The 21557-nt window shown below is 39.9% G+C and overlaps 1 protein-coding gene across 4 annotated transcripts in view; it reads left to right on the top strand.

Moving 5' to 3' along the window:
- The window catches only part of LOC141801575 (intersectin-2-like), a 48672-nt gene extending 29244 nt beyond the window's left edge, over positions 1 to 19428 (top strand). Inside the window, exons 17-40 of one of the 4 annotated variants that reach the window (XM_074684662.1) lie at positions 125 to 205; positions 906 to 1045; positions 1129 to 1588; positions 3157 to 3326; positions 3498 to 3558; positions 4727 to 4959; positions 5038 to 5078; positions 5179 to 5345; positions 5452 to 5485; positions 5667 to 5788; positions 7155 to 7251; positions 7988 to 8179; positions 8326 to 8370; positions 12887 to 13008; positions 13099 to 13205; positions 14305 to 14488; positions 14575 to 14673; positions 14749 to 14916; positions 15009 to 15221; positions 15325 to 15446; positions 15528 to 15610; positions 15722 to 15805; positions 16935 to 17108; positions 18427 to 19428. In XM_074684662.1, coding sequence (XP_074540763.1) covers positions 125 to 205; positions 906 to 1045; positions 1129 to 1588; positions 3157 to 3326; positions 3498 to 3558; positions 4727 to 4959; positions 5038 to 5078; positions 5179 to 5345; positions 5452 to 5485; positions 5667 to 5788; positions 7155 to 7251; positions 7988 to 8179; positions 8326 to 8370; positions 12887 to 13008; positions 13099 to 13205; positions 14305 to 14488; positions 14575 to 14673; positions 14749 to 14916; positions 15009 to 15221; positions 15325 to 15446; positions 15528 to 15610; positions 15722 to 15805; positions 16935 to 17108; positions 18427 to 18578 — 3351 coding nt within the window. In that variant the 3' untranslated portion in view covers positions 18579 to 19428. The remainder of the gene's footprint in view (positions 1 to 124; positions 206 to 905; positions 1046 to 1128; positions 1589 to 3156; positions 3327 to 3497; positions 3559 to 4726; positions 4960 to 5037; positions 5079 to 5178; positions 5346 to 5451; positions 5486 to 5666; positions 5789 to 7154; positions 7252 to 7987; positions 8180 to 8325; positions 8371 to 12886; positions 13009 to 13098; positions 13206 to 14304; positions 14489 to 14574; positions 14674 to 14748; positions 14917 to 15008; positions 15222 to 15324; positions 15447 to 15527; positions 15611 to 15721; positions 15806 to 16934; positions 17109 to 18426) is intronic. The other 3 variants (XM_074684663.1, XM_074684664.1, XM_074684665.1) reach the window with 3 other exon arrangements.
- Positions 19429 to 21557: the final 2129 nt, after the last annotated feature.

Here is a 21557-nt window from a genome sequence, read left to right as displayed (position 1 = left end):
GACTTTTTCCTTCCTTTTTACTCGCTCTCCTTGCACTTATCTCATCCAAACATTTTGTATCATTTTGCTTTCTGTCCATGTCTTCCTTTATCCCCTGCTATATCACAAACTGTTTCTGTAAAAGCTTGGGGACATGGATGACTGTGTCCTACGAGGCCTTTTGTCTCTGCTGGCCTGCCTCAGCCAGCTGTTCCTCCTCATCAAGGTTATCTCTTTCTTTTTTCTCTCTTTCTACCTCCCACCATGTTATCTCTCTCATCACCCTTTCCTTTTTATTACGTGTTGTGGTTGTTGTTTTGCCCTCAAGCTGCAATCTTTAATCTTCTTTTCTTTTTGATCCCACCATGATTCGAAACTTCCTTAATCCTTTTTCTTTTCGTCTTTTGACTCATTATTGAATGGAGCTCTTCTCTGGTGTCACGTCTTTCCATTTTTTGGTGTTCCTCTTTGTGAGATTTGTTCTAGTCTTTGTATCCTGTGTAAATAGGGTACACCCTGAGGGTAAAACACACACGCAGAATGCTTAACCTGCACATTTTGTGTCAGAAAAGAGAAAAAAAATTGAGCTCAGCTTATAAATATGGACACACATCTGCATGTTTCTGTGGCTGTTTGCCAGTCTGGCTGGTTTTTAGTTAAGTCATCTGTTTCTGCATGTTTGTAATGACTTGTACTTTACAAATAAAGATTAATGTTATCACACATCTCCTTTTATATAAAGAATAAATATAAACCGATTAGACAGTATTGAACACCAGCAGCTTAGACTTGTATGCAGTGGGAGCAGATTCAAAGCTTGCATAAATTTATGTTTGTGCCCTGTGGCTGTTTCTGGAGTGTTAAAGCACTTGGTTCACTTGCCTTTTCATCTCTGTAACACATTGCTTTTAATGTGACTGCATCAGGAGCTGAGGGAGAAGCAGGTGCGGCAGCAGGCTGTCCTGGATGACCTGTACAGAGTCAAGGAGGAGAAACTTAGGGAGCTGCAGCAACGCAGGGAGGAGGAGATGGAGAGGAAAAAGAGAGAAGAAGAGGAGGCAGCCAGGTGAGCGTTGACTGAAACACGTGGTCTCTGTGCTGCATTTTGTGCGTGAAGTGACTCTTGAAAATTGTGTTTACATCCCACAGACTAGCCAAGCTAGAGCAAGCGAGAAGAGAGCAGGAGAAGAAGGAGAAAGAGGAAGAGGAAGCGAGACAAAGGAGGCTCCTTGAGGAGCAGAGAGCGAGACAGAGAGAGGAGGAGCAGAGAGCAAGACAGAGGGAGGAGGAGCAGAGAGCGAGACAAAGGGAGGAGGAGGAGAGAGAGGCAAATGCTCGCCTCTGGGCAGCTCAGGAGAAAGCACAAGAAGAGGAGAGAAGAAGGAGAGAAGAGGAGGAAGAGAAGAGGAGGAGAGAGGAGGAGGAAAGGAAGCGGAAAGAGGTGGAAGAGGAGGATGAGAGGAAGAGGAAGGAAGAACAGGAGAGAGGAGATCAGCAGTTGGTGGTGTTGGACGAGCAGTCATCCAAGCTGACGTCATACAGAGCTCTGTACTCGTTTGTCGCCCGAAATAAAGACGAGCTGAGTATTGATGCAGACTGTCTTATAGAGGTATGTGTAATACATGGTTAAAACATATACGAACACTCTCTCATCAAAACACACAGGTTTGTTTGTCTCAATCCTCAAGAGTCTGACATTAATATGACTATTATACTGCTTCCATCACATTGTAGCCTATTGATTTTTATGATATGAGGTCAGATTGATGGGTCACCCTTCATAACCAATGAGAGGAGCAGAGTGGTATGTGTCATCTACTGGATGGCACAGCTCACCTTGCATGAGCATGTCAGTGAATGTAAACAAAACTGCACCCGGAGCAAACTGGAAAATTTGCCGATAAACGATATTATTGTCAATATTATTTTATTTATTTTTTTCATTGATGTAATTATGATAAATAGGATAATAAAGTGAGTACACCATATCAATAATAATTTCTGAAGAATATTTAACTGTAATTAAAAGGTCAGGATCTTTCAAATAAAATAAATTAAACAAAAAATATAATAAATCTAATAAACAAGAAAGAGAAAAAAATACAATGAAAATGAAATGGACTCTCTTTTAGAAAAAAATACATGTCGATGAAAATAATTAATACTAATCAAAAACAATAAAACATAGACCCTGTCTCTAAAGAAAAAACAAAACTCCAAAAGAAAAACAGCAATAAAAACTATAGCCTAAATAAAAGGGAGTTTATACAGTTCCTGAATTGTTTTTAACATGTACTTTTTCCCAGTCAATCCGTACTGTCTGTCAAACATTTTTAACATTTCTGGCTTTCAGCCGTATTGAAGGGCTGCATTTCTTTGGCAATGTAGCTGTAATGTTTGAGCGCTCACCATTTGGCGCTTTTATTTACTTTGCAGACCAAAAGCCTCAGTAAGAGCGGATTGTCAAAGAACAAGGCTCCGCTGCACCTCCCCTTCTTCTTCTTCGTCGCCACTATTTTCAAACAAATGCAACATATCAGCTCGTTGGTGTTCATGAGCTCACACTTTGTTCATTCTGGTAAAAACAAAATATTCCCACACTGGAACTGTGGCAGGCGGCTTAAGAACTGTATCTTTCGTGCCATCACTCATATTAGCGTGTGTTTCCTCCTTACCCCTCAGGACGCTCACTTCAGCTCTCTCTGTGTGTACGCGTGAGCAGCCCCGTCTTCACCCCCAAATCCACTATAAATCCACTGTAGAATCTATGCACCCCGATGTTAGGAAAGATAGACGTAGTGAGCCATCTTCTCATTCAGCCTCTTTGGTCGAAAGAGAGGAGGAAAACAAACATGCATGCACGTGTCAGTTTATCGAGGCTGGAAAACTTACCGAGGACGTTTTTATTTATCATTCGTTTAATTGATTTATTGATTATCGTGACAGGCCTAGATGTCATCATTTCAGCATTTCTCATGAAGATCTCGTGATTTTTGGAAGAAATTGTTTTGAGCAGTTTGAAGGAATTTTCAGGGATTTCTACATTATTTGACCATGTAGCAGTTGAAAATTCACACACATTTATTGTCAACATCCAGCATTGTCAGGTTGTATCCTTGTCTAGAATATGAAAAAACATAATATGCTGAGGCTGAAACTCTGTTTTTCATGACACAGGTGGATGAGAAAACTGTTGGTGAGCCTGGCTGGTTGTGTGGAAGTTACCGTGGTAGCAGGGGTTGGTTCCCCCAGAGTTACGCAAAGAAATGTCTTGCGTCTCCTGCTTCTGAGTCTGCCCCTCCATCAGCTGGGAATGCATCCTTTTCTCCACCACTACTAGACATAGGGTAACAGACTGTTAAAAACAGAATGGGGTGTTTTTTCTGCCAAATTTCACCTCTAAAGATAGAACAGTTTGGTGCTTTTTTGCTCTCTCACAGTCTTTAACAGTCACCTTGAGTGTTATGATGTAGGGTTGTTCTCTAACCTGGTGCTTTGTCCCTCTTGTTTTTTCACAGAGTCCCAGATGAAAAGGAAGCAACCATCGGTACTGCTCCCTCTCATTCAGATGCTTTACAGGTAAAACAGGAAAGCTTCACTAGGGGCATGAAGTTAATTGGTTCTGACTTTGTTTTCTAAAAAGAAAAATCACTTCACAAAGCGAGATAGACTCAAGATCGAAACTCTGTTTTGTTCTTGTGTCAGTTTTTCAATATGGATGTATTTTCTCAATAGAGGGGTGATGTTTTATTCATAAGCAACATGGGAGTTATCTGCTTTATGGTGTCTGAATTCACTTAGTTTTGCTTCTCTTTCACACTCAGTGAATTTAAGCACAGCTGTGCAGTAATCTGAGAGCCACTGGGTGAAAATTACATAAAACTTTCATGAGTTTTTGGTCTATTTTGAGCCTTTTTTGCTTGCCTATTTGTTAATTAAAGCTGCTGTGGTTAATTTTTAATACTAACAATGGATTAAAAGCTATTTGTAATACAACAGAAGTCATTTGTCACTCCTAGTTTGCCAAGAAAATGAACACATTTTTTGCATTTTTTTTAATTTAATGCCATTCATTGCAGGAATTCCCTTTCTGTAAAAAACACTAATAGTCATGAGACGGTATATCATCAGTATTCTACCTTCTACTTAAGCAGCTAGTAACAGAAAACTGGCTTAATTTTGTATCTAACTAGGGAACAAAGTGAAGATCAGGCATCATAAAAAGCAGATTATTTTCTCAGCTGCTGGTGGAGAACAAAACTGGGCTAAAAAAATGAGTAAAAGTCTGACTTTTAATTTCTTAGATTGCCTAAAATATCACTGAAATGACTGCTAATGTTTCTTTTTATGTATGTGATGTGAAAATTACTGCTTGATAGCTATGTATTTTTTTGGTTAGTATGTGATTAAAAAGATAAAAATTAAATATGTTGACTTGTACTTTGGTAGAGTTTTTATAGCAGTATTGAAACGTACCATAATTTTCTGCAAGGATGTCAAGATGTAAGGTTGTAGGCTGACATCAAAATGCACAGTTTTTGACAGCAGCAGCTTCTCTCTGCCTCTCTGTGGGTCACACAGACATTCACAGATCACCATCTCCCAGTGGATGAGATCAGTGTTAGTGGGTCTGGTATTTGTAGATCAGGCCAAATGCCCAAAAAGAGATGCTGCTCCAGCTTTCAGCTAGATAGAAAGGAAAGAGGCAGATTTTTATAGTAACTGCTTGTATTACTCCACTCCACAGTTCTCAGTCCCTCTGCTGGCTCGAGCAGTCTCTTCATGGTCAGCCTCCTCAGAACCTCACCTGAGCTTCTCTTCAGACACAGGTGACACAGTCACTGCACTGCTGAGCCTCTCACAGGGTGACATCATCAGTGTGTTGCAGCAGAGGGACGACTGGTGGCTTGGACAGCTTAATGGGACGCAGGGGTGGTTCCCCAAAAGCTACGTCACCCTGGAGATGGGTGACAATCCAGAGTAAAGACACGGGTGCATACAAATCTCCTCTATTTAGTGTATTCTGAATCTTTACTGACTGACTTTTTTCCTTTTTAGCGCTGATGCATTTGACACAACTGACTCTCTTCAGCTCGAGGGTAAGTCAAACTTGTGAGCAGAAGAAATGTCTTGTCTGTCAAAAACCGTCAGAGAAAACCTTTTTCTGACTCAGTCTGTTCTCTTCTTTGTCTGAACCAGAGTATGTGGCCTTGTACACCTATGAGAGCCCGGAAGCAGGGGACCTGACTTTTGTTGAGGGAGATGTCGTCATGGTGACAGAGAGAGAAGGAGAATGGTGGCGAGGATGCATTGGAGGCCAGACGGGGGTTTTCCCTTCAAACTATGTACGACCTGTTGAACCAGAGGTGAGACGCATTGCTTTAAAAGGAAGATATCACAAGAATGTGATTTATGTCAGTGTTAATAGGATTTTAGTGTAATTTTGTGGGTTTATGGTTTTGATTTCTTTAGGGAACAAGACCTGGAGTTCCAGCCAAAAAGCCTGGTGAGAATGTGTGCAAGAATTCACTAAAAATGCCCATAAACACACACAAACATGCACATACACACATAAACAATTAGCCATAAAGTCATCGTCTGTTGATTAACTCTAGTCTGCTCTTGACTTCAACTCAATAAAAATTGATCCTCCTCTTCTTCTTCTTCTTCTTCTGTTTGGTCAACAGAAATTGCTCAGGCCATCACAATCTCTGCTACTCCAACGATGCATCAGCTGCATCTGTCTCCAGGGCAACTGATAGTGGTCCTGGCCAAGAACTCCACCGGATGGTGGCTCGGGGAATTGCAGGTCAGAGAGAAGAGCTTCAGGGCTCCTGTGAGAATTGAAGTTGTGGTTTTTTAACACATATGGGATTTTACTGTAGAAATGCAATTGGGTTATTAAGCTGGTGTGCAGGGTTTATGGTCAGCTATATGTTTTTTTTGCCTGTTTTTTTTTCAGTTTTGATCGTACATTACACTCTTGGTGCTATCTCTATGATTGAGAATACATTGCAAAAGTAAAATCTGAATAGACAAGTGTTTCTTTAACCTTATTTTTAGTTTTACAAAAAGACAACATATTAGACTTAATATGTGACACATTTATCTGTAGAATCCAGAAAAACGTCATATTTCAAGTTAATGAGAAAAGATCTGCCAATAGTTTAAAATAATTGACTTGATTAGTTTCCTGTTTTTAGATACAACACCTGTTTCAATATCATTTTTGTGGTGTATTGCCCGAGGTTAGTCCCCATGCACAAGGACAGGACAAATACAAACACATTATTTCACTAAAATGGCAAGATCAGCCGGTGTGACATGGGCTGTTTATGGTTAAACGCAGAAAAGGCAAAGATAAGAGGGATTAAAAAGGGTCAAAGAATTTATGTAAAGCATTTATATAAAAGAGAACAAAGTTTCTGTGATCACACAGAATGATGTTGGACCACTTTGCCAGAAGCCTGTGTATTCTCAGTACCTCTTCTGCCTGGAGGTGAATACAACAGGGACATCAAATAAATAAAAGGCTTTTAGAAAATGATGCAGTAAATGTTTCTTTACCTCTGAAACACGGCTCCTTCTGAAGATTCTTTTTTATCTGCTGACTTTTCAGATCAGTGAGGAGCTTGCGGAAGGCTGACAGGAGGTTAGAGGAGTAATAACAGGGTTGTGTATAGGTCATACATCCACAACAGTGAGAAGTCAATCCTCTCTGCTTACTTTGTGCTGAGGCTGCAGCTCCAGCTCTGGTTAAGCTCAGGCCTTACACAGTAAAGAGACAGCAGTGTCAAGTTAGCAGCAAAGAGGTGGGCAGCTCAGACAAGACAGTGACAGTTTCATTTAACAGTGTTGGAGTAAATAATATAAAGTAAACTTTGCCCAAACTGTGCCCATGTACAATTCATTATGCTAAGTTTGCATTAATAGAGCAGCAATCTGCGCTCAAAGGACTTGAGGCTGAACCTCTGCCTGATTTATGAAGGCAGTGAAAACAAACGCCAAGTAAAGACCCATCAGGTTTAATATGAATGGTTTTGGCACTCCTGAGATTCTCCAGGTCCAGCTTCCACGCCCGGCAAAATCAATCCATCAGTTCATCTCTGGATTAAGAATTCAGAAAGTGAACCAGCAGCAGATTGATTTACTCTCGCTGGCTCTTCTCCCCCCAGGCTCGAGGCAAGAAGCGGCAGAGAGGCTGGTTTCATTCTTCTCACGTCAAACTGCTCGGTCCCTCCAGCAGCAAGACCTCCCCCTCTCCTCTGCCAGGTGAGGCTGCAAGACATCCTGTGTGTGATCAGGGTGCAGGAGTAGCTCTTTCCTTACATGGCAGGGGTTTGGTTTGTTTACACATTGTCTTATTTGGAGTGAAGTGCTGCTGCCGAGAAACTTCTGAAGGGGAAATTCAGACCCACTTCATACAAATCTATATTGATATTTCTTCAGCTTTAAATACTTTGACAGTCCAGCCAGCTAATACTCATTAATTTATTTGCCTGATTATGACACTGAATGAAACTTTACATTATTTTATGCACTGCTGAAAGCTAATGTTAGCATTGCAAAATCAGAGAGGAAGCTAATTTGCTACTACCTTACTAATACCTATAATGTTAACTTGGGCCACAATCCTATACTAGCTCCTAGAGTATATTATTATGGTTTAAGCTAAAGTTAGCCTCTTGTTTAAGACCAAATGCATCCCACCTTAATTTGGTTGTACAGCTTTATTGTTGGTTTATATATCATAACTTTTGATCTACTTTCTGAGTCACAAAACTTGAAGTAAGAAATTATTTAAACATTGGCGCTCTGCTTTTGACTTTCTATTTGTGAGTGGGTCTGACCATTGGCAGTCGATGAAAGTTATTGAAGTTAATCCTGTCAGGACCATAAATGTCTCCAACCACATGCCTTTGAAATCTGTTCAAAATTTGTCAACAGTTTGATCGTGTTCAAAGACTCATATCTAAATCCAATCCCCTTAATGCATTTGATCCCTCAGTGTGCCAAGTTATCGCTATGTACGACTACTCCGCTGCCAATGTTGACGAGCTGAGCTTCTCCAAAGGCCAGCTGATCAACATTTTAGACAAAACCAACCCTGACTGGTGGAAAGGAGAAACCAATGGTGTCACAGGCCTGCTGCCCACCAATTATGTCAAGATGACCACAGAATCTGACCCCAGCCAACAATGTGAGTAAGCTCCCAAATTTTACTGTGTTTGTCTGTTGGTGACAAAAATCCACAACACTGAACTCATGGAAACTTAACAAACTTATGAGGTGTGAGCTTTTGTCATGTTTCTGCCAAAGCTGATTGGTTGACTTGGCTCACTGCAGGTACAGTAGATTCCTTATCCATGTCAGAGCATGGAGAAACTGAGGGTAAGCCTGAAAGAGTTTGTTTCTGTCAATCACTGAGGGTCTATTGGTGAATACGAGCTCTTTATACTGTACAAGCTCAGTCCTGCATGTGTATTGGTTATGAAACTTGTTATGAATTGGTCTGAAACCCTCTCCAAAGAAAGCCCAATCTGTTACATTTCCTTTAGTCTGGATCAGCATGGAGGACTGTCCTTACAGCAGAACTTTAGATACAGTGCTGATGTGCTTTGTTGTTGAGAGTAACATGAGAAGGGCTGTTAAGCTCGCTGAGATGTTTTTTTATATTCAGGTAGTGTTAGCAGGTGGTTAGCTTAGCATAACACCTGGAAGCAGGAGGGAGCTAACTGAATAACACATTACAGCTGTGTCCTAATTCAGGGGTAGCATCCTCACTAGGACCAAGTTTTTGTTGCCTGAGAAGCCTTTGTCGCTCAGGCTAAACTGAACTGAGACGATCAGGGCCAGAATGTGTTCCCTATCAATTTACCTATTGCACCATGAAACGAGGCAGGTGCAGAAGTAATTTGTCCCAGGAACCTTCTGGAAATCTCTTGTCCAACAAAGTCGAAATTGGGCATGCATACTCTGAATAAATGGTAACAAAAGGGAAGGATATAGTGTTTCCTAAATCTGAAATTCTCTGAATATCTTGACATCATGCTTTTCCAAAAGATTCATTCAGTTACTGAATATCCTCATTTGTCCTTGAATATTTTATCTTAGACACTAACCCATTAGCACAACAGCTGAACAGGTGCAATAATCCTGCCATCAGCACCTGTTAAGGTGGGGTCTCCCTCTATTAAATTTAATGCACTGTTGGGGCGTTAACCTGGCTGATGTGTGGTGCAAATTTTTTCCCCATCAGTACAAATGGTTTGTTTTCACTCCTTATGGCTGAATGTGCACACAGGCCCTAGTCTTCAAGAGGTTTTTCTTTTAGTTGCCATTAGCTCTCCATACACACACTTTCACTGCTCAGTGAAAAAGTTAAACCACTGATTCTTTTTGTCTCTATATCACCCTTTTATACTCTATTTAATGAAACATCTGATACTTGGAGCAACACAACAGTCCAATATTCCCGTGACAATGGTGAAAAACTTCTATGCTGCTCTGTTCTCATTTGCACTATTTGATTACATTTTATCATGATCTTTTCTATTCAGTTCTATTCTGGTCTTTTTTTCTATTCATCCTATTCTGTTTTATTCTATTATTATTATTATTGTACTCTGTTCTATCATGTTATACTCTTCTTTACACTATTCTGTTTTATTTATTATTCTATCTTTTATTTTATAACATTTTATGTTCTCTATTTTATTTTCTATTCCATTATTTTTCTGTTTATTGATTCTAATTTATTCCCTTATATTCCATTTTATTCATTTACTGTTCTAAATATAATTCTGCTTTGTTCAATCTAGGGATGAGTACCGAATTAGAATCAGAATCAGAATCAGAATCAGCTTTATTTGCCAAGTATTTCCAAGAATACAAGGAATTTGACTCCAGTTTAAACTTAACTTGAGGTACTTTTATAGGTAACGACTGGATTCAGTCAAAAGTACCAGGTACTGATTCATGTAAAATCAAAAGGTACCATGTTAAGGTACCTCAATGCATCCTTGTGACTGTGAGGGAGAGGAAGAGTGGGTGGTTTTCTATTCTGAACATGAACACAGCATTGCAAGGTTATATATTGAAGAATAAATATGTTACATTGGAAAATGTTTCATTTTATTATAAAACAAATTGATATTTTTTGACCCATAAACACACAAAAGTACCAAAATTTGGTACCGTTCAGTACCGATACCGATTGTCAGGTTCCGGGAATGGGTACTGCATTGTTTCAAATGTGAAAGGTACCAATCCCTAGTTCTACCACATTCTACTCTACTTGATTTTCTTCTGTATTATTCCTGTCTGTTTCTGTTTATTTATTTTGTTCTGTTTCATTTCTTTCCTTTTTTCTCTGTTCTATTTTTTTACTCTAATCTGTTACATGGTTTCTTCTGTTGTATTTCACCAAGTGCTGCTCCTGTCGTGCTAGCTTGCTCTGTTTTCTATAACATTACGTGGACTAAATTACGATTCACTGGGCTTCAAAAAGTCTCTTCAGAAATAAACGGGTGTGGCGTCTGAGACTTCATTTATGTATGATGCAGTGTATGCAAAGGATGCACTAAATGAATCCAACATGAGAAAAGAAGTATATATTTGTAAGCTGCATTCAAAGAAGTGTTTGGAATGAGACGGCTTTGACTGGCTGCTGCACTGCAAGTCTTGAGATGTGCTAGTCAAAGGTTGTAGCCCCTGGATTTGGACACAGCTTATACATCATTTTTTAAATGGACTAAAATATGAAGTGATAATTCTTGTGAGTTGATCAGTTGTCATAGCTGTATCAGGTTATGTTATGGTCAGATTTTCAAATTCAGTGACAATCAAAAGATCATAAAAGAATGGAATTAAAAAAAAAAAAAAGTGTCAAGCCCCTGTTCCCAGTCTTTATGCTAAGCTAAATCAGCTAGACTGGATTTCTTCTGTAACTCTCACCAACAAAGTGACATTTTTTTTAGTAAACAAAAATCACTGAATTAAAAAAATGAATCACACAATCTCTGATTATATTTCCAATTAAATGGGCACATTCTTTAAATCACACTTTAAAAAGTTCCCACTGCGTTGGTACTGGGTGCTTCACAGATTAAAGTACGACGCAAACCACTGTGTGCACTGATCACTTTACTGTATGGAAGGATGTGATTCACTGTTTGTCCACTGCTCATTCACGTGTACTGTAGCTGCTTCGATGATAAGACGGGACTCATTCTGAAGCAGGAGGTGTGTTGTTTGAATTAGTATTCATAGGTGCCGTGCTCTCCTCGCAGCAGTGGATCTCTGTTAACAAGAGCGAACACACTGGACGTTTAATTAGGATGAACTTGTTCAGGCTGAAGACACCAAGCATGATTACATTTTCATTCTGATGAACATATTCTGACACACACACACACACACACTGCTTCATGCCAGGGTCCGTGCTTCATCGCTGAGATAAAACATTAGAAATTAGCATCACACTCCGGCTAATCTGATTAGTAACAACATTTACATTTCCTGAAATACATTATTAATGCACTTTCATGTGTGAGTCTAGCATTAATATTAAAACTTTATTAATGTTTGCTGTCTCTCCGCCTCTCCTTCATCTCACTCACGTCCCCCTCCCGCTCCTCCGCTTCATCTCTCTTTTCTCTCTCCTCTGTAGGACAGTAACGCTGGCTTTCCTCATGCTTCTTCCTCCTTCTCTTCCTCCTTTTCCTCACCCCTTCTGTCTGAGTCAATCCGAATTGCGCCCTGTTGCAACAGGAAGCCCAGCCGCCGGCAAAAACAGCCCAGCCCTGCATTTTGGGACTCACTCCATAAGGACTGTGGTGTTCTTTGCTTTCTCTTGTCCTTTCTTATTTATTTAACCTCCCCTTCTTTAATTTTTTATCCCCTGTCTCCTTCTATAAGGCATTTGTTTCTCATCCTAACCCCTTCTCGCTCTCCTCTTCCGTTTCCCTTGATGTTTCTTTGACTAACTGATTAACAAAGGGAGCGAGGCAGAGGCAGCTAGACGTGTGTTCGAGGCTTTTGTCCCTCTGATATGAGGACATAAAATGTGGAGTCTTGTTAAAGAAAAATAAAGAGATGCATCATAAGAGTAAACAGATGTTAAAAAGTCAGACTGATGTGATTTAGTTTTCTAAATGAAGGCTTTGAAAGTGAATCTTCATAACAGGGTCATGCATTCTTGCACTAACGACGGTAAACCTTGTTAAAACGGACCAATTTGAACACTCACTTTTACTTTAATCCCCTAAAACCTTGATTGCTGCTTGCTGATGCATTGCTTGTGCTACTACTAAATTGTTGTGATTTAATTATTCAACTCTTATGCACTCCTCCATTTAACAATGCTTCCAACTGACTGAAGATTGAGTCCCATCCTGTTCTGAACTGTGATATCACCAGCACAAAAAGAAAACACAAGCAGAGATAAGCATAGTCAGACTGATGACATTTCCCTCTAACCTTTGCCAAGTTTTTACCTCAAAGACTTAAACTACCAGCTGAGTCTTCCACTGCTCTTAGGCTAAAGCATTTTACTCATCCACACCTATGCAATCATCTGGAGCGAGCGCTCCACCATGAGAGGTGCTTTGTTTTCCGTTGTTCAGTATCTTTGGTAGCAGTGTTTTTCGCGTTAGCATTGCTTGGTATGTCCCCTGAGTTCTCGTCCTGCGACTACAACGTGCCTCACTCTTGTCTGTGCATATAAATGAAATATAATAGAAATTATAATAAAGGGAGATTTTAACATGCTAATGAGTTCAGTTTCCTTTTTTATACACGTCTTGTAAGTGATTGACAGGAAATTGTTTGTGCTTGTGGCAAATGCTTGCGTGTTTGTGCACATATCCCTGCATGCTTGCATGTTTGCACGTGCGTACGCTTGCAGGGTGCGCCGACCTGATGACCCTGGACTCCATGAGCCCTCAGGAGAGGAAGAGGCAGGGGTACATTCACGAGCTCATCCAGACTGAGGAGACCTACGTGGAAGACCTGGAGCTGGTTCTAGAGGTACACAGGAGAAAAAAAAAAACACAGGGACACACAAAATGCATGAACTTTCATCCTTTCTTTACTTTTTCATCTGTGTTTGTCGCCCAGGTGTTCCACAAGCCCATGTCTGAGTCAGGCCGCCTTACAGAGGATGAGATGGGAGTGATCTTTGTCAACTGGAGGGAGCTGATCATGTGTAACACCAAACTACTCAAGTGGGTACTCCACACAGACGTGTTATTCAAAACAAGAGTAGTGAGTTTCTTGAACTGAGACATTATTTTTATCTCAAGGACCTTGACAAGGAAATTTCCTTACTTCATTGTCACATTTCTTTTTTTACTCTTCAAGCAATTAGGTGTCATTTCTGTCCTTTAATACCCTTCTCAAAAAAAAAATCTGGTCTTTGCAGTGAATAAGTTTTATATTAAGTCGTTAGATTATTTTAGTTTGAAATAAGACATAAACACTCCGATAGATTTCAATTCTTTCAGTGTAGTTAAAAGAAATTTCAATCCTGATTAACTCACGAGTGAACTCCATGTGGCTAAAGTTAGCAGAACTAGCCACCAGCTTTATGCCCTCCTTGTTTATTGACCACATGTCTGTGCTGATTACACTTTGCTTTAGGCAATGTCCACACATAGCCAGGTATTTGGGAAACCGCATATATTTTTATACGTTTACACCTGTCATCCACACGAAACCGCAGCTATACGTCACTAAAAACTGTGTTTTCTGAAAACTCTGGCCAAAGTGAAGATTTTGGAAAACTCTGGTTTCATGGTTTCGTGTGCAAACTGGTAAACGGAGTTTTCGGTTCTCAAACATCACAGCTGAATGACGGGGGCTCATTCTGATTGGCTGGCATGGGTAGGAAAACATGGCGTGCTTGGAGCCGCACTCAGATTCACTCGGATTTACCCGCTGCGCGTGGACGAAAGTATTTTTTAAAACCAACGAGGGGGGAAATACTTGTTTCTGAAAATACCCAGCTACATGTGGACATGGCCTTAGTCAAGAGGTTATGAACCAGTTTAACCAGAAACAGCCTGCAACCTGCATTTTGCACCTGCAGTTAAAAAGATATTCATAATCTGTTTAGCTAGCAAGTAATATTGTTAACATTTGATTTAGTTTACTACTGCACACATCCTCAGTGTTGTGAGAGTAATCATACCCTGTCATTCCAGTTCCTGCCTCTGATACTGAAAGTATTTGAAGCCTTTGTTTTTATTTAAATCCCCCTTGTTTTGTAAGAAATACAACATACTTTTACATTTCAAGATTTCAAAGTCTTTTGTCTCATCTCAGAGCCCTGCGAGTCCGTAAAAAGACGGGAGGAGAGAACATGCCGGTCCAGCTGATAGGAGACCTCCTGGCCTCTGAGCTTGCTCACATGCAGCCCTACATCCGCTTCTGCTCCTGCCAGCTCAACGCTGCTGCCCTGCTGCAAAACAAAACCTATAACCAGCCAGACTTCAAAGACTTCCTCAAGGTATAGGTTGTAGATTGTTAAACAAAATTTCCACAAGATGTGAGGAAATATAACTCTTCCTTTCTCAATGTTTTTCTTTTGAGCAGAAAATAGCCACCAATTACCGCTGCAAAGGAATGCCACTGTCCAGCTTCCTCCTCAAGCCCATGCAGAGGATCACACGCTACCCCTTGCTCATAAAAAATGTAAGAGGAGGTTACACTTTATTTGCTATTTAGGTTGTGATTCTGTGTCTTACTGCTCTTCTACCTGTTTGTCAGATCCTGGAGTACACCCCAGACATTCACGCAGACCGAGGCCCGTTGAGAGAAGCTTTGGAGCAAGCTGAGGAGCTGTGCTCACAGGTCAACGAGGGAGTCAGGGAGAAGGAAAACTCAGACAGGCTGGAGTGGATTCAGAGCCACGTTCAGTGTGATGGAGCCATAGAGGTGATCGCATTCAGACATGACTCACGTCTCTCACTAAATTTGGCACTATACCCCCTCAACCGTGCTTTATTTTTCCCCCGCTTCTCCTTCAGCACTTGGTCTTCAACTCCCTCACTAATTGCCTGGGGCCTCGCAAGCTGCTCCACAGCGGACGTCTTCACAAAACCAAAAGCAGCAGGGAGCTATGGGTTTTCCTCTTTAATGATTTTCTCCTCCTCACGCACAGTGCCAAACCCTTTTCCTCCTCAGGGGCAGACAAGCTGTTCAGCCTCAAGACCAGCATCCAGCTGAAGATGTACAAAACAGTGAGCACTTTCCACCGATAGGAATATAAATACTTCTTGAGTTGCTTTGATTATTTATGATTGAAGTGAAGGTCTAAAACAGTATGTAACCCATCACTTCCAGCCGCTGTTCCTAAACGAGGTTTTGGTGAAAATGCCTCCCGACCCTTCCAGCGACGAGCCGCTCTTCCACGTCTCACACATCGATCGTGTCTACACACTCAAAACTGAGACTTTAAATGAGAGGTGGGCAGCGCAGAAACATATCAACACTCCTCGATAAGACCTCAGTCATGCAGTGTTCACATCTCTGTGTTGTGTTTGCAGGACTGTGTGGGTTCAGAAAATCAAAGCAGCTTCTGAACATTTCATAGAGACGGAGAAGAAGAAGAGAGAGAAGGCTTATCAAGGTAAACAGAGACCCAGTTTTTCATATCGTCCTTGCACTCTCTTTGATGCCTCAAAGTATAACACTGAGTGGGTTTTTATGTCAATATGTAACATCTGTGTTTGTGTTTCAGCCCGTTCATTAAAGACAAGCGGCATTGGCAGGCTGTTGGTGACTGTCACTGAAGCTCAGGAGCTCAAAGCCTGTAAACCTAATGGTGAGACCCTCTGAGTACACGGCAATGAATTCAGATCTATTAGTTCATGATGTAGTCTTTTTTAGTTATTACTGCCCTTATAAACACTAAATGGTAGGGTTTTCATTTTAATTAGATTAATTAATTACACAGCAAATTAACGCGTTATAAAAATTAACGCAGATTAATCTGGATCCCAAACCCGCGGGGCGTTCAAAGACGCACTTATTTTTAAATGTCTGGCATTTACAAACCGTGTGTCCTACTTGGAAAAAGTGGTGTTCTCTTCAGATTTTCAAATTTCCGACGGTCCCTGAATGTATCACACGTGACGTCAGCAACATGCTTTAAACCGCAGGGAGGGAAGCGAGAGTGATTTGTGACTGCCGTCAATATCGCGTTTATTCACACGTCCTTTTTGAAAATCTGCAGAAAATCAATCGTTTGCTCTTGCCCAATTCTGTAAAAAACAGATAATTCTACACTCTGTACTGCTTTAAAGAAGCTCTGAATGATCGATATTTGTCCTGTATGTAAATCTAAAGAATTCTTTGAAAATTTGCTTCCATCTTCCTGGTGTCATGATTCAGCTTGGGGCTGCTCTGCACCAATGAGCAACAGTTTGTGTGTTCAGAACATTTAAAACTGAAAATACTTCACTTTTCTTTCATCCAAGACTTGAATTAAGTGTTTTGTACATAGTTCCTCACAATTTTTAGCCTGTAGCCCTGGTTCTCCTGACCTAATAGAAATATAGAAGTTCATATTGCAGTGAATATCGAGTCAACATCGAGTAAAAATGGGACAAAAGCAAAAACCGCCCTAAAAATCAAATCAGCTTATCTTAGGTGCCGGACTGTGTAGATTTTGTAAAGATAGAACCATAAAACTTTTTTCATGTGTTCCTTATGCATCAGGGTACCTAAATAAAGTGTTGTATACATTCCCACCTTATTTTTTAATGTTTTTTTAATGTCTTTTAATGTAATTTTAATGTCCTGGAATTCAAATTCTTTATTTTGGGACCTTAAGCAGATATGAGATTAAAATCCGATTAATTAAATTAATTAATTACAAATCCAGTAATTAATTAGATTAATTTTTTTAATCGCCTGACAGCACTACTAAATGGATGATATTTTCTCTCCAGGTAAGAGTAATCCGTACTGTGAGCTGACCATGGGGGCTCAGTGTTACACCTCAAGGCCGATTAGCGACACTCTGAACCCAAAGTGGAACTTCCACTGTCAGTTCTTCATCAAAGACCTGTACCAGGACGTGCTGTGCATCACCGTGTTCGAGAAGGACCAGTTCTCACCAGATGGTCAGTGGATTCAAACAACACTGAAATATTCTCAAACAGAGGGAGTTATTCAAACCAAGCATGATGAATGACTATATGCTAGACTCTCATATCTATTCTTAACTTGTTTCAGCCACATTGTTGTTTTGTGCTTGAAGTTTTGATCCAGTGCTGTAACCCCAATTCCATTAACTGTCACTGTGCAGATTTACTGACGTATTAACCTGCCTTTCACTTTTTTACATGCAACGTTGAGCAATCGATGCTGAAGATACAACAGCTAATAGAAAAGCGTTCAGGTTTAACATCTACATTATGAGTTCAAAACCTATAACAGTTATTAATCTCTTGTCTTTTTGAAGATACTGAGGATGAGAGACACCAAAAAAGACAGTTCAGTGGCCCTGTATCGTATACAGTTCTATAACTGTCATTTTCTAGTCCTGTGTGTGCATGTTTGGGTGGTTGTTTGGATTCAGATTCAAACAACTTTTTTTTTCCCAAAGGGTAATTCAGTTTCAGCAGTCTACCCAGACTATACATACATTTACCATCAACAGGCAGGAGTATGCCAGGGTATGAAAGAGCCAATAAATACACTCTCAATAAACAGTCATCACGTTGATGCCAAGTGACTCCATCAAGGTTTATCAGCCTGATGGTCGAAGGAATGAAAGACCCAAAGTCTGCCCCATTTCCAATGTGGCCTCACCAGACGATTTGCTTCAAAACTCTGTTTCAAAAACAGACAGGTGACATCACAGAGACTTCTTGGATTTTAAAGAGAGGGTTTCATGCTTTCCCATAATTTAAACATGGTTATAAAGTAACTTTGCTGGGTGTTCAAACTTAATGTGTGCAGATTTTCAAACTGCTACATATTCATATGTTGTAAAAATCCCTGAATCTGTGAACTGCTCAGAACAGTCTGTTTTAAAAATAGCACAAGATCTTCTCGAGACTTGATAAAATGATGAGGTCACCATGGTCCTCCTTAGTGATTCGTGTCAGTTGGAGAAACAGGCTCAAACAACAAGGTCTGGCCTTTTTCTGACCCTGACAGGCCTGCAGAGGGCTGACCAATCAGAGGAGAGGGGGTTGGTGGAGCAGGAAGTGTTAAAGAGACAGCACCTAAACCACAGCTTTTATAGACAAAGACTAAAATTAGAATTTTCTGAAAAAACAGTGTGAAAGTATGTTTTTTTTCAGCTTCAAATCATATAAACTACTATGAAACAAATAAAGGTCTTTTAAAAGTACAATACCCTCTCTTTAAATACTTTCTTGAAGCCTGTCTCTTTGTCTTAATATCATAAGTTGTTGTTTTCTGCCTCTTTAGATTTCCTGGGTCGCACTGAAGTTCCTGTGGCAACAATAAAGAAAGAGATGGAGAGCAAAGGTGCCGCAAATCGCCGCCTGCTGCTGCACGAGGTCCCCACTGGAGAGGTTTCAGTCAAACTGGACCTACAGCTTTATGAGCCAAGCAAGTGATGAAAAACACAGGCTCAGCTCACACTCTGCTTAATTCTATGGTAACGAAGAGAAAACACTACGCTGGAACAATCACACACACAAATTACAGTGCCTATTGAGCCGGCCAAATTCATAGAAGGGTTTGTTATAGAAAAGAGGACACTTCGACTATATTGCAGAATGGCGTCCTCCTGAAATCTTGTATTCTGGAACAATACTGCTCATGTGAATGTGATCACTAATACTTTCATGTTTAACACACAGATTTTTTCCTGAAAACAGTTTACACATTTGGTAAAATTTTGTAATATTGTCTCAATCTTGTATACAAAACATTACTGTTAAGAGAAACACATACTTTGTTTTTTTCAGTTGTGGAGAAACATGTCACTGCTCTACAAATGGTTTACTGTAACATGGACATTCGAATACTGCTGCACACATGCTTCTTATCCTTAGACGTTGCACACTACTGTATGAAAAAAATCAGCCTTATGGTGTCACTACAGGGTTTGGTGTAAAGTAAGGCCATAAATCCTTAATGAGGCACAAATAAAATGTACATACATCATGTTGGGTTTTTGAATGAATTCCTGCTTCTCTGAAGCTTCACACAAAAACCTTTTCACATAAAGTACTTTGAGAACCTGAGAGGTAGTTAGAAGGAAGTGTTGAATGAGATTTATTCAGAGGTAGACCAAGGTTGTTGTGAACTTGCTGGTTGTTGATGACATCTGGAGAACCAGCAGTCAGGTCGATTACACCTTCCATCAGGTGTTGAAGATGCTCTTATGTGGTAGGGAACTGTTTGCAGCCTGGAAGAAACGCATTTAACTTTGTTAAACTGAGAATTATCACATATCTAATGTTGATACAATAAGGTAGGTGTTGTAAAAACAAATTGGGAGTAGTGTATGTTTCTCACTTGCTGGACCACCTTCCTGGGGTCACACCCTCTGCTGCATTTTTTCTCGATGCTGATGATTGAAAATAAGGTGACACTTGTTGGGGTATGTCAGCCAGTGATGCACCAGACCTACCACATGGACGATCACTCTGAGGAAGTTTGTGTTTACATCCTGAAGTGTAGAGAGGATTAGATCATAATCTTAAAAGGGATTAATAGCAGATCATAAATCTTTTAACTTTGGCATCTTATAAACAGGGGTCTGCAACCTGCTGCTCTTTGACTCCTTTTTTAGTGGCTCCTTGTAGCTTTAAAAAGTATTCTCAAATTAAAGTTTTTGGGGTTTTTTTTTCTTACAGAGGGTACTGATAACAACACAGACACTAAGTAAAATCAAAACATTTTGTACAAAAAATGCATCACCTATTAAAATAAAGTTTTTTTTCTGATTTTTTGCCATTTTTTGATTTTTTAATTTCTTTAGGTTTCTTTTTTTTTTACACTTTTTCAAATTTAAAAAAAAGAATTCCAAATTCTTTTGAAGATTTAGCATTTTTTTTAATAATTTTTATAAATCCCTCTTTTTGCTATTTTTGGAAAGTTTTACAATTTTTGGAAATCAATCAAAATTTTAAAATTGCATTATTCAGGGTTTTTTTTGCAAATTTATAACATTTCAGTAAATGTTTTGAAATATGAAAATTTTGCACATTTTTTTTAATTTTGCAATATTTTTTTTTCAACTTATTGAAATTTCATTAATTTTGCAAATTTGTAAAATCTGACATTACAACTTGCTGTTTTTTTCTCAAATTAGCAAAATTAATTAAAAGAAAATCTAAGAAATCACATGTACAATTTTATAAACACAAAAACTTTTCGTTTAGGTTATTATTTACCAGATTATACACTTTTCGTCTTAATGTGAAGATAAAGTAGATTTTGTGGCTCCCAAATGACTTTAATCCAGGTGAGCTGAGGCAAGAGTAAAGGTTGCAGCCCCCTTTTATAAGAATCAAGGTTAATCCAGGCTGGATGCATATGAGCCTGTATATGACTTGCAATACAGTTTTTCTTTCTTATTGGTGACAGAGAGAATGTGTGCTTTCTCTCACAAGTGCCACAGTCTGCCACTGTGTACCACTCAGCTCAAAGCAAAGCTTTCATAAAGGTCTAACACTTCCTGTCGGATCAAGAAAGGAGGAAACACCCAGCTACCTGCTTCACAACGGGCTGTTCTCTGACCCTTCAGTCTTTCATGTAACTCGAGGTAGAATGGCTCCTTGAAGTCGGCTGAACTGAGCTAGGGGTAAAACAGAGAGTGTGCTGTTTCCCGCAGATACAGATATTCTCACAGAAGTGTATTAAAATTCACAAGGCTGTCTTTCTGTTGCAATAGATGAAATGTTTCAGAGAAGTATCACCTTGAAGTAGCGCAGCTGTTTGATGTTGAGAAGAAAAGGATTGTATTCCTTCAGATCGTAGGTTTCTAGGAACACAAAGCCCTGAATGTAGAAGACAGTAGAGCAGTAAGAGTAAGTTGGGGGGATAAAGATTCACCAGTTTAATAAGTTAGATTGTCCTTTTTAACCTATAATAGGAGACACAAGCAGCAGGCAAAGCAGCCAGAGTGTTGACTTGAGCACCACCTTATTGTTGCAATGATGGAGGTAGTGACTGAATAAGCTCTGGCGTCTCTTGACCTCCGCTGGCCCACACTCAGACACGCGTCCCTCTACGCTCTTCTGGAGGGGCAACCACACACGCTCAGTCCAGTGTTTGTGCAGCAGCTCCCTCCTTCTCAGCTCTGTTACATCCCTCTGGCTGAAAAACTTCTCCAACTCCTCCAGAGAGACAAACAACAAGGCAGGTACAGACTCAATCATGTCCTCTATATAAACTTTGTATAAACTTTGTACAGCACTTTACCTTAACAAAACCACTTCCTGTTTCCAGTAAAGGCTGTATTATGTTTGTTGCTTGCTGATTTTCAGCGTCCATCTTTGCCTAAAGATCAAAAACATACAGTGAGAACATTCACCTTCTGTGTTTTTAGCAGGCGTGTGATTGTGGAGTGTAATTACCTGCAG

The sequence above is a fragment of the Halichoeres trimaculatus genome, unplaced genomic scaffold (genome assembly GCF_033239565.1).
Source record: "Halichoeres trimaculatus isolate MK-OKI-2021-1 unplaced genomic scaffold, fHalTri1.1 fHalTri1_scaffold_13, whole genome shotgun sequence".
NCBI classification, from domain to species: Eukaryota; Metazoa; Chordata; class Actinopteri; order Labriformes; family Labridae; genus Halichoeres; species Halichoeres trimaculatus.
Note: the sequence above shows the minus strand (reverse complement) of the source record. Positions and strands in the feature narration are given on the sequence as shown.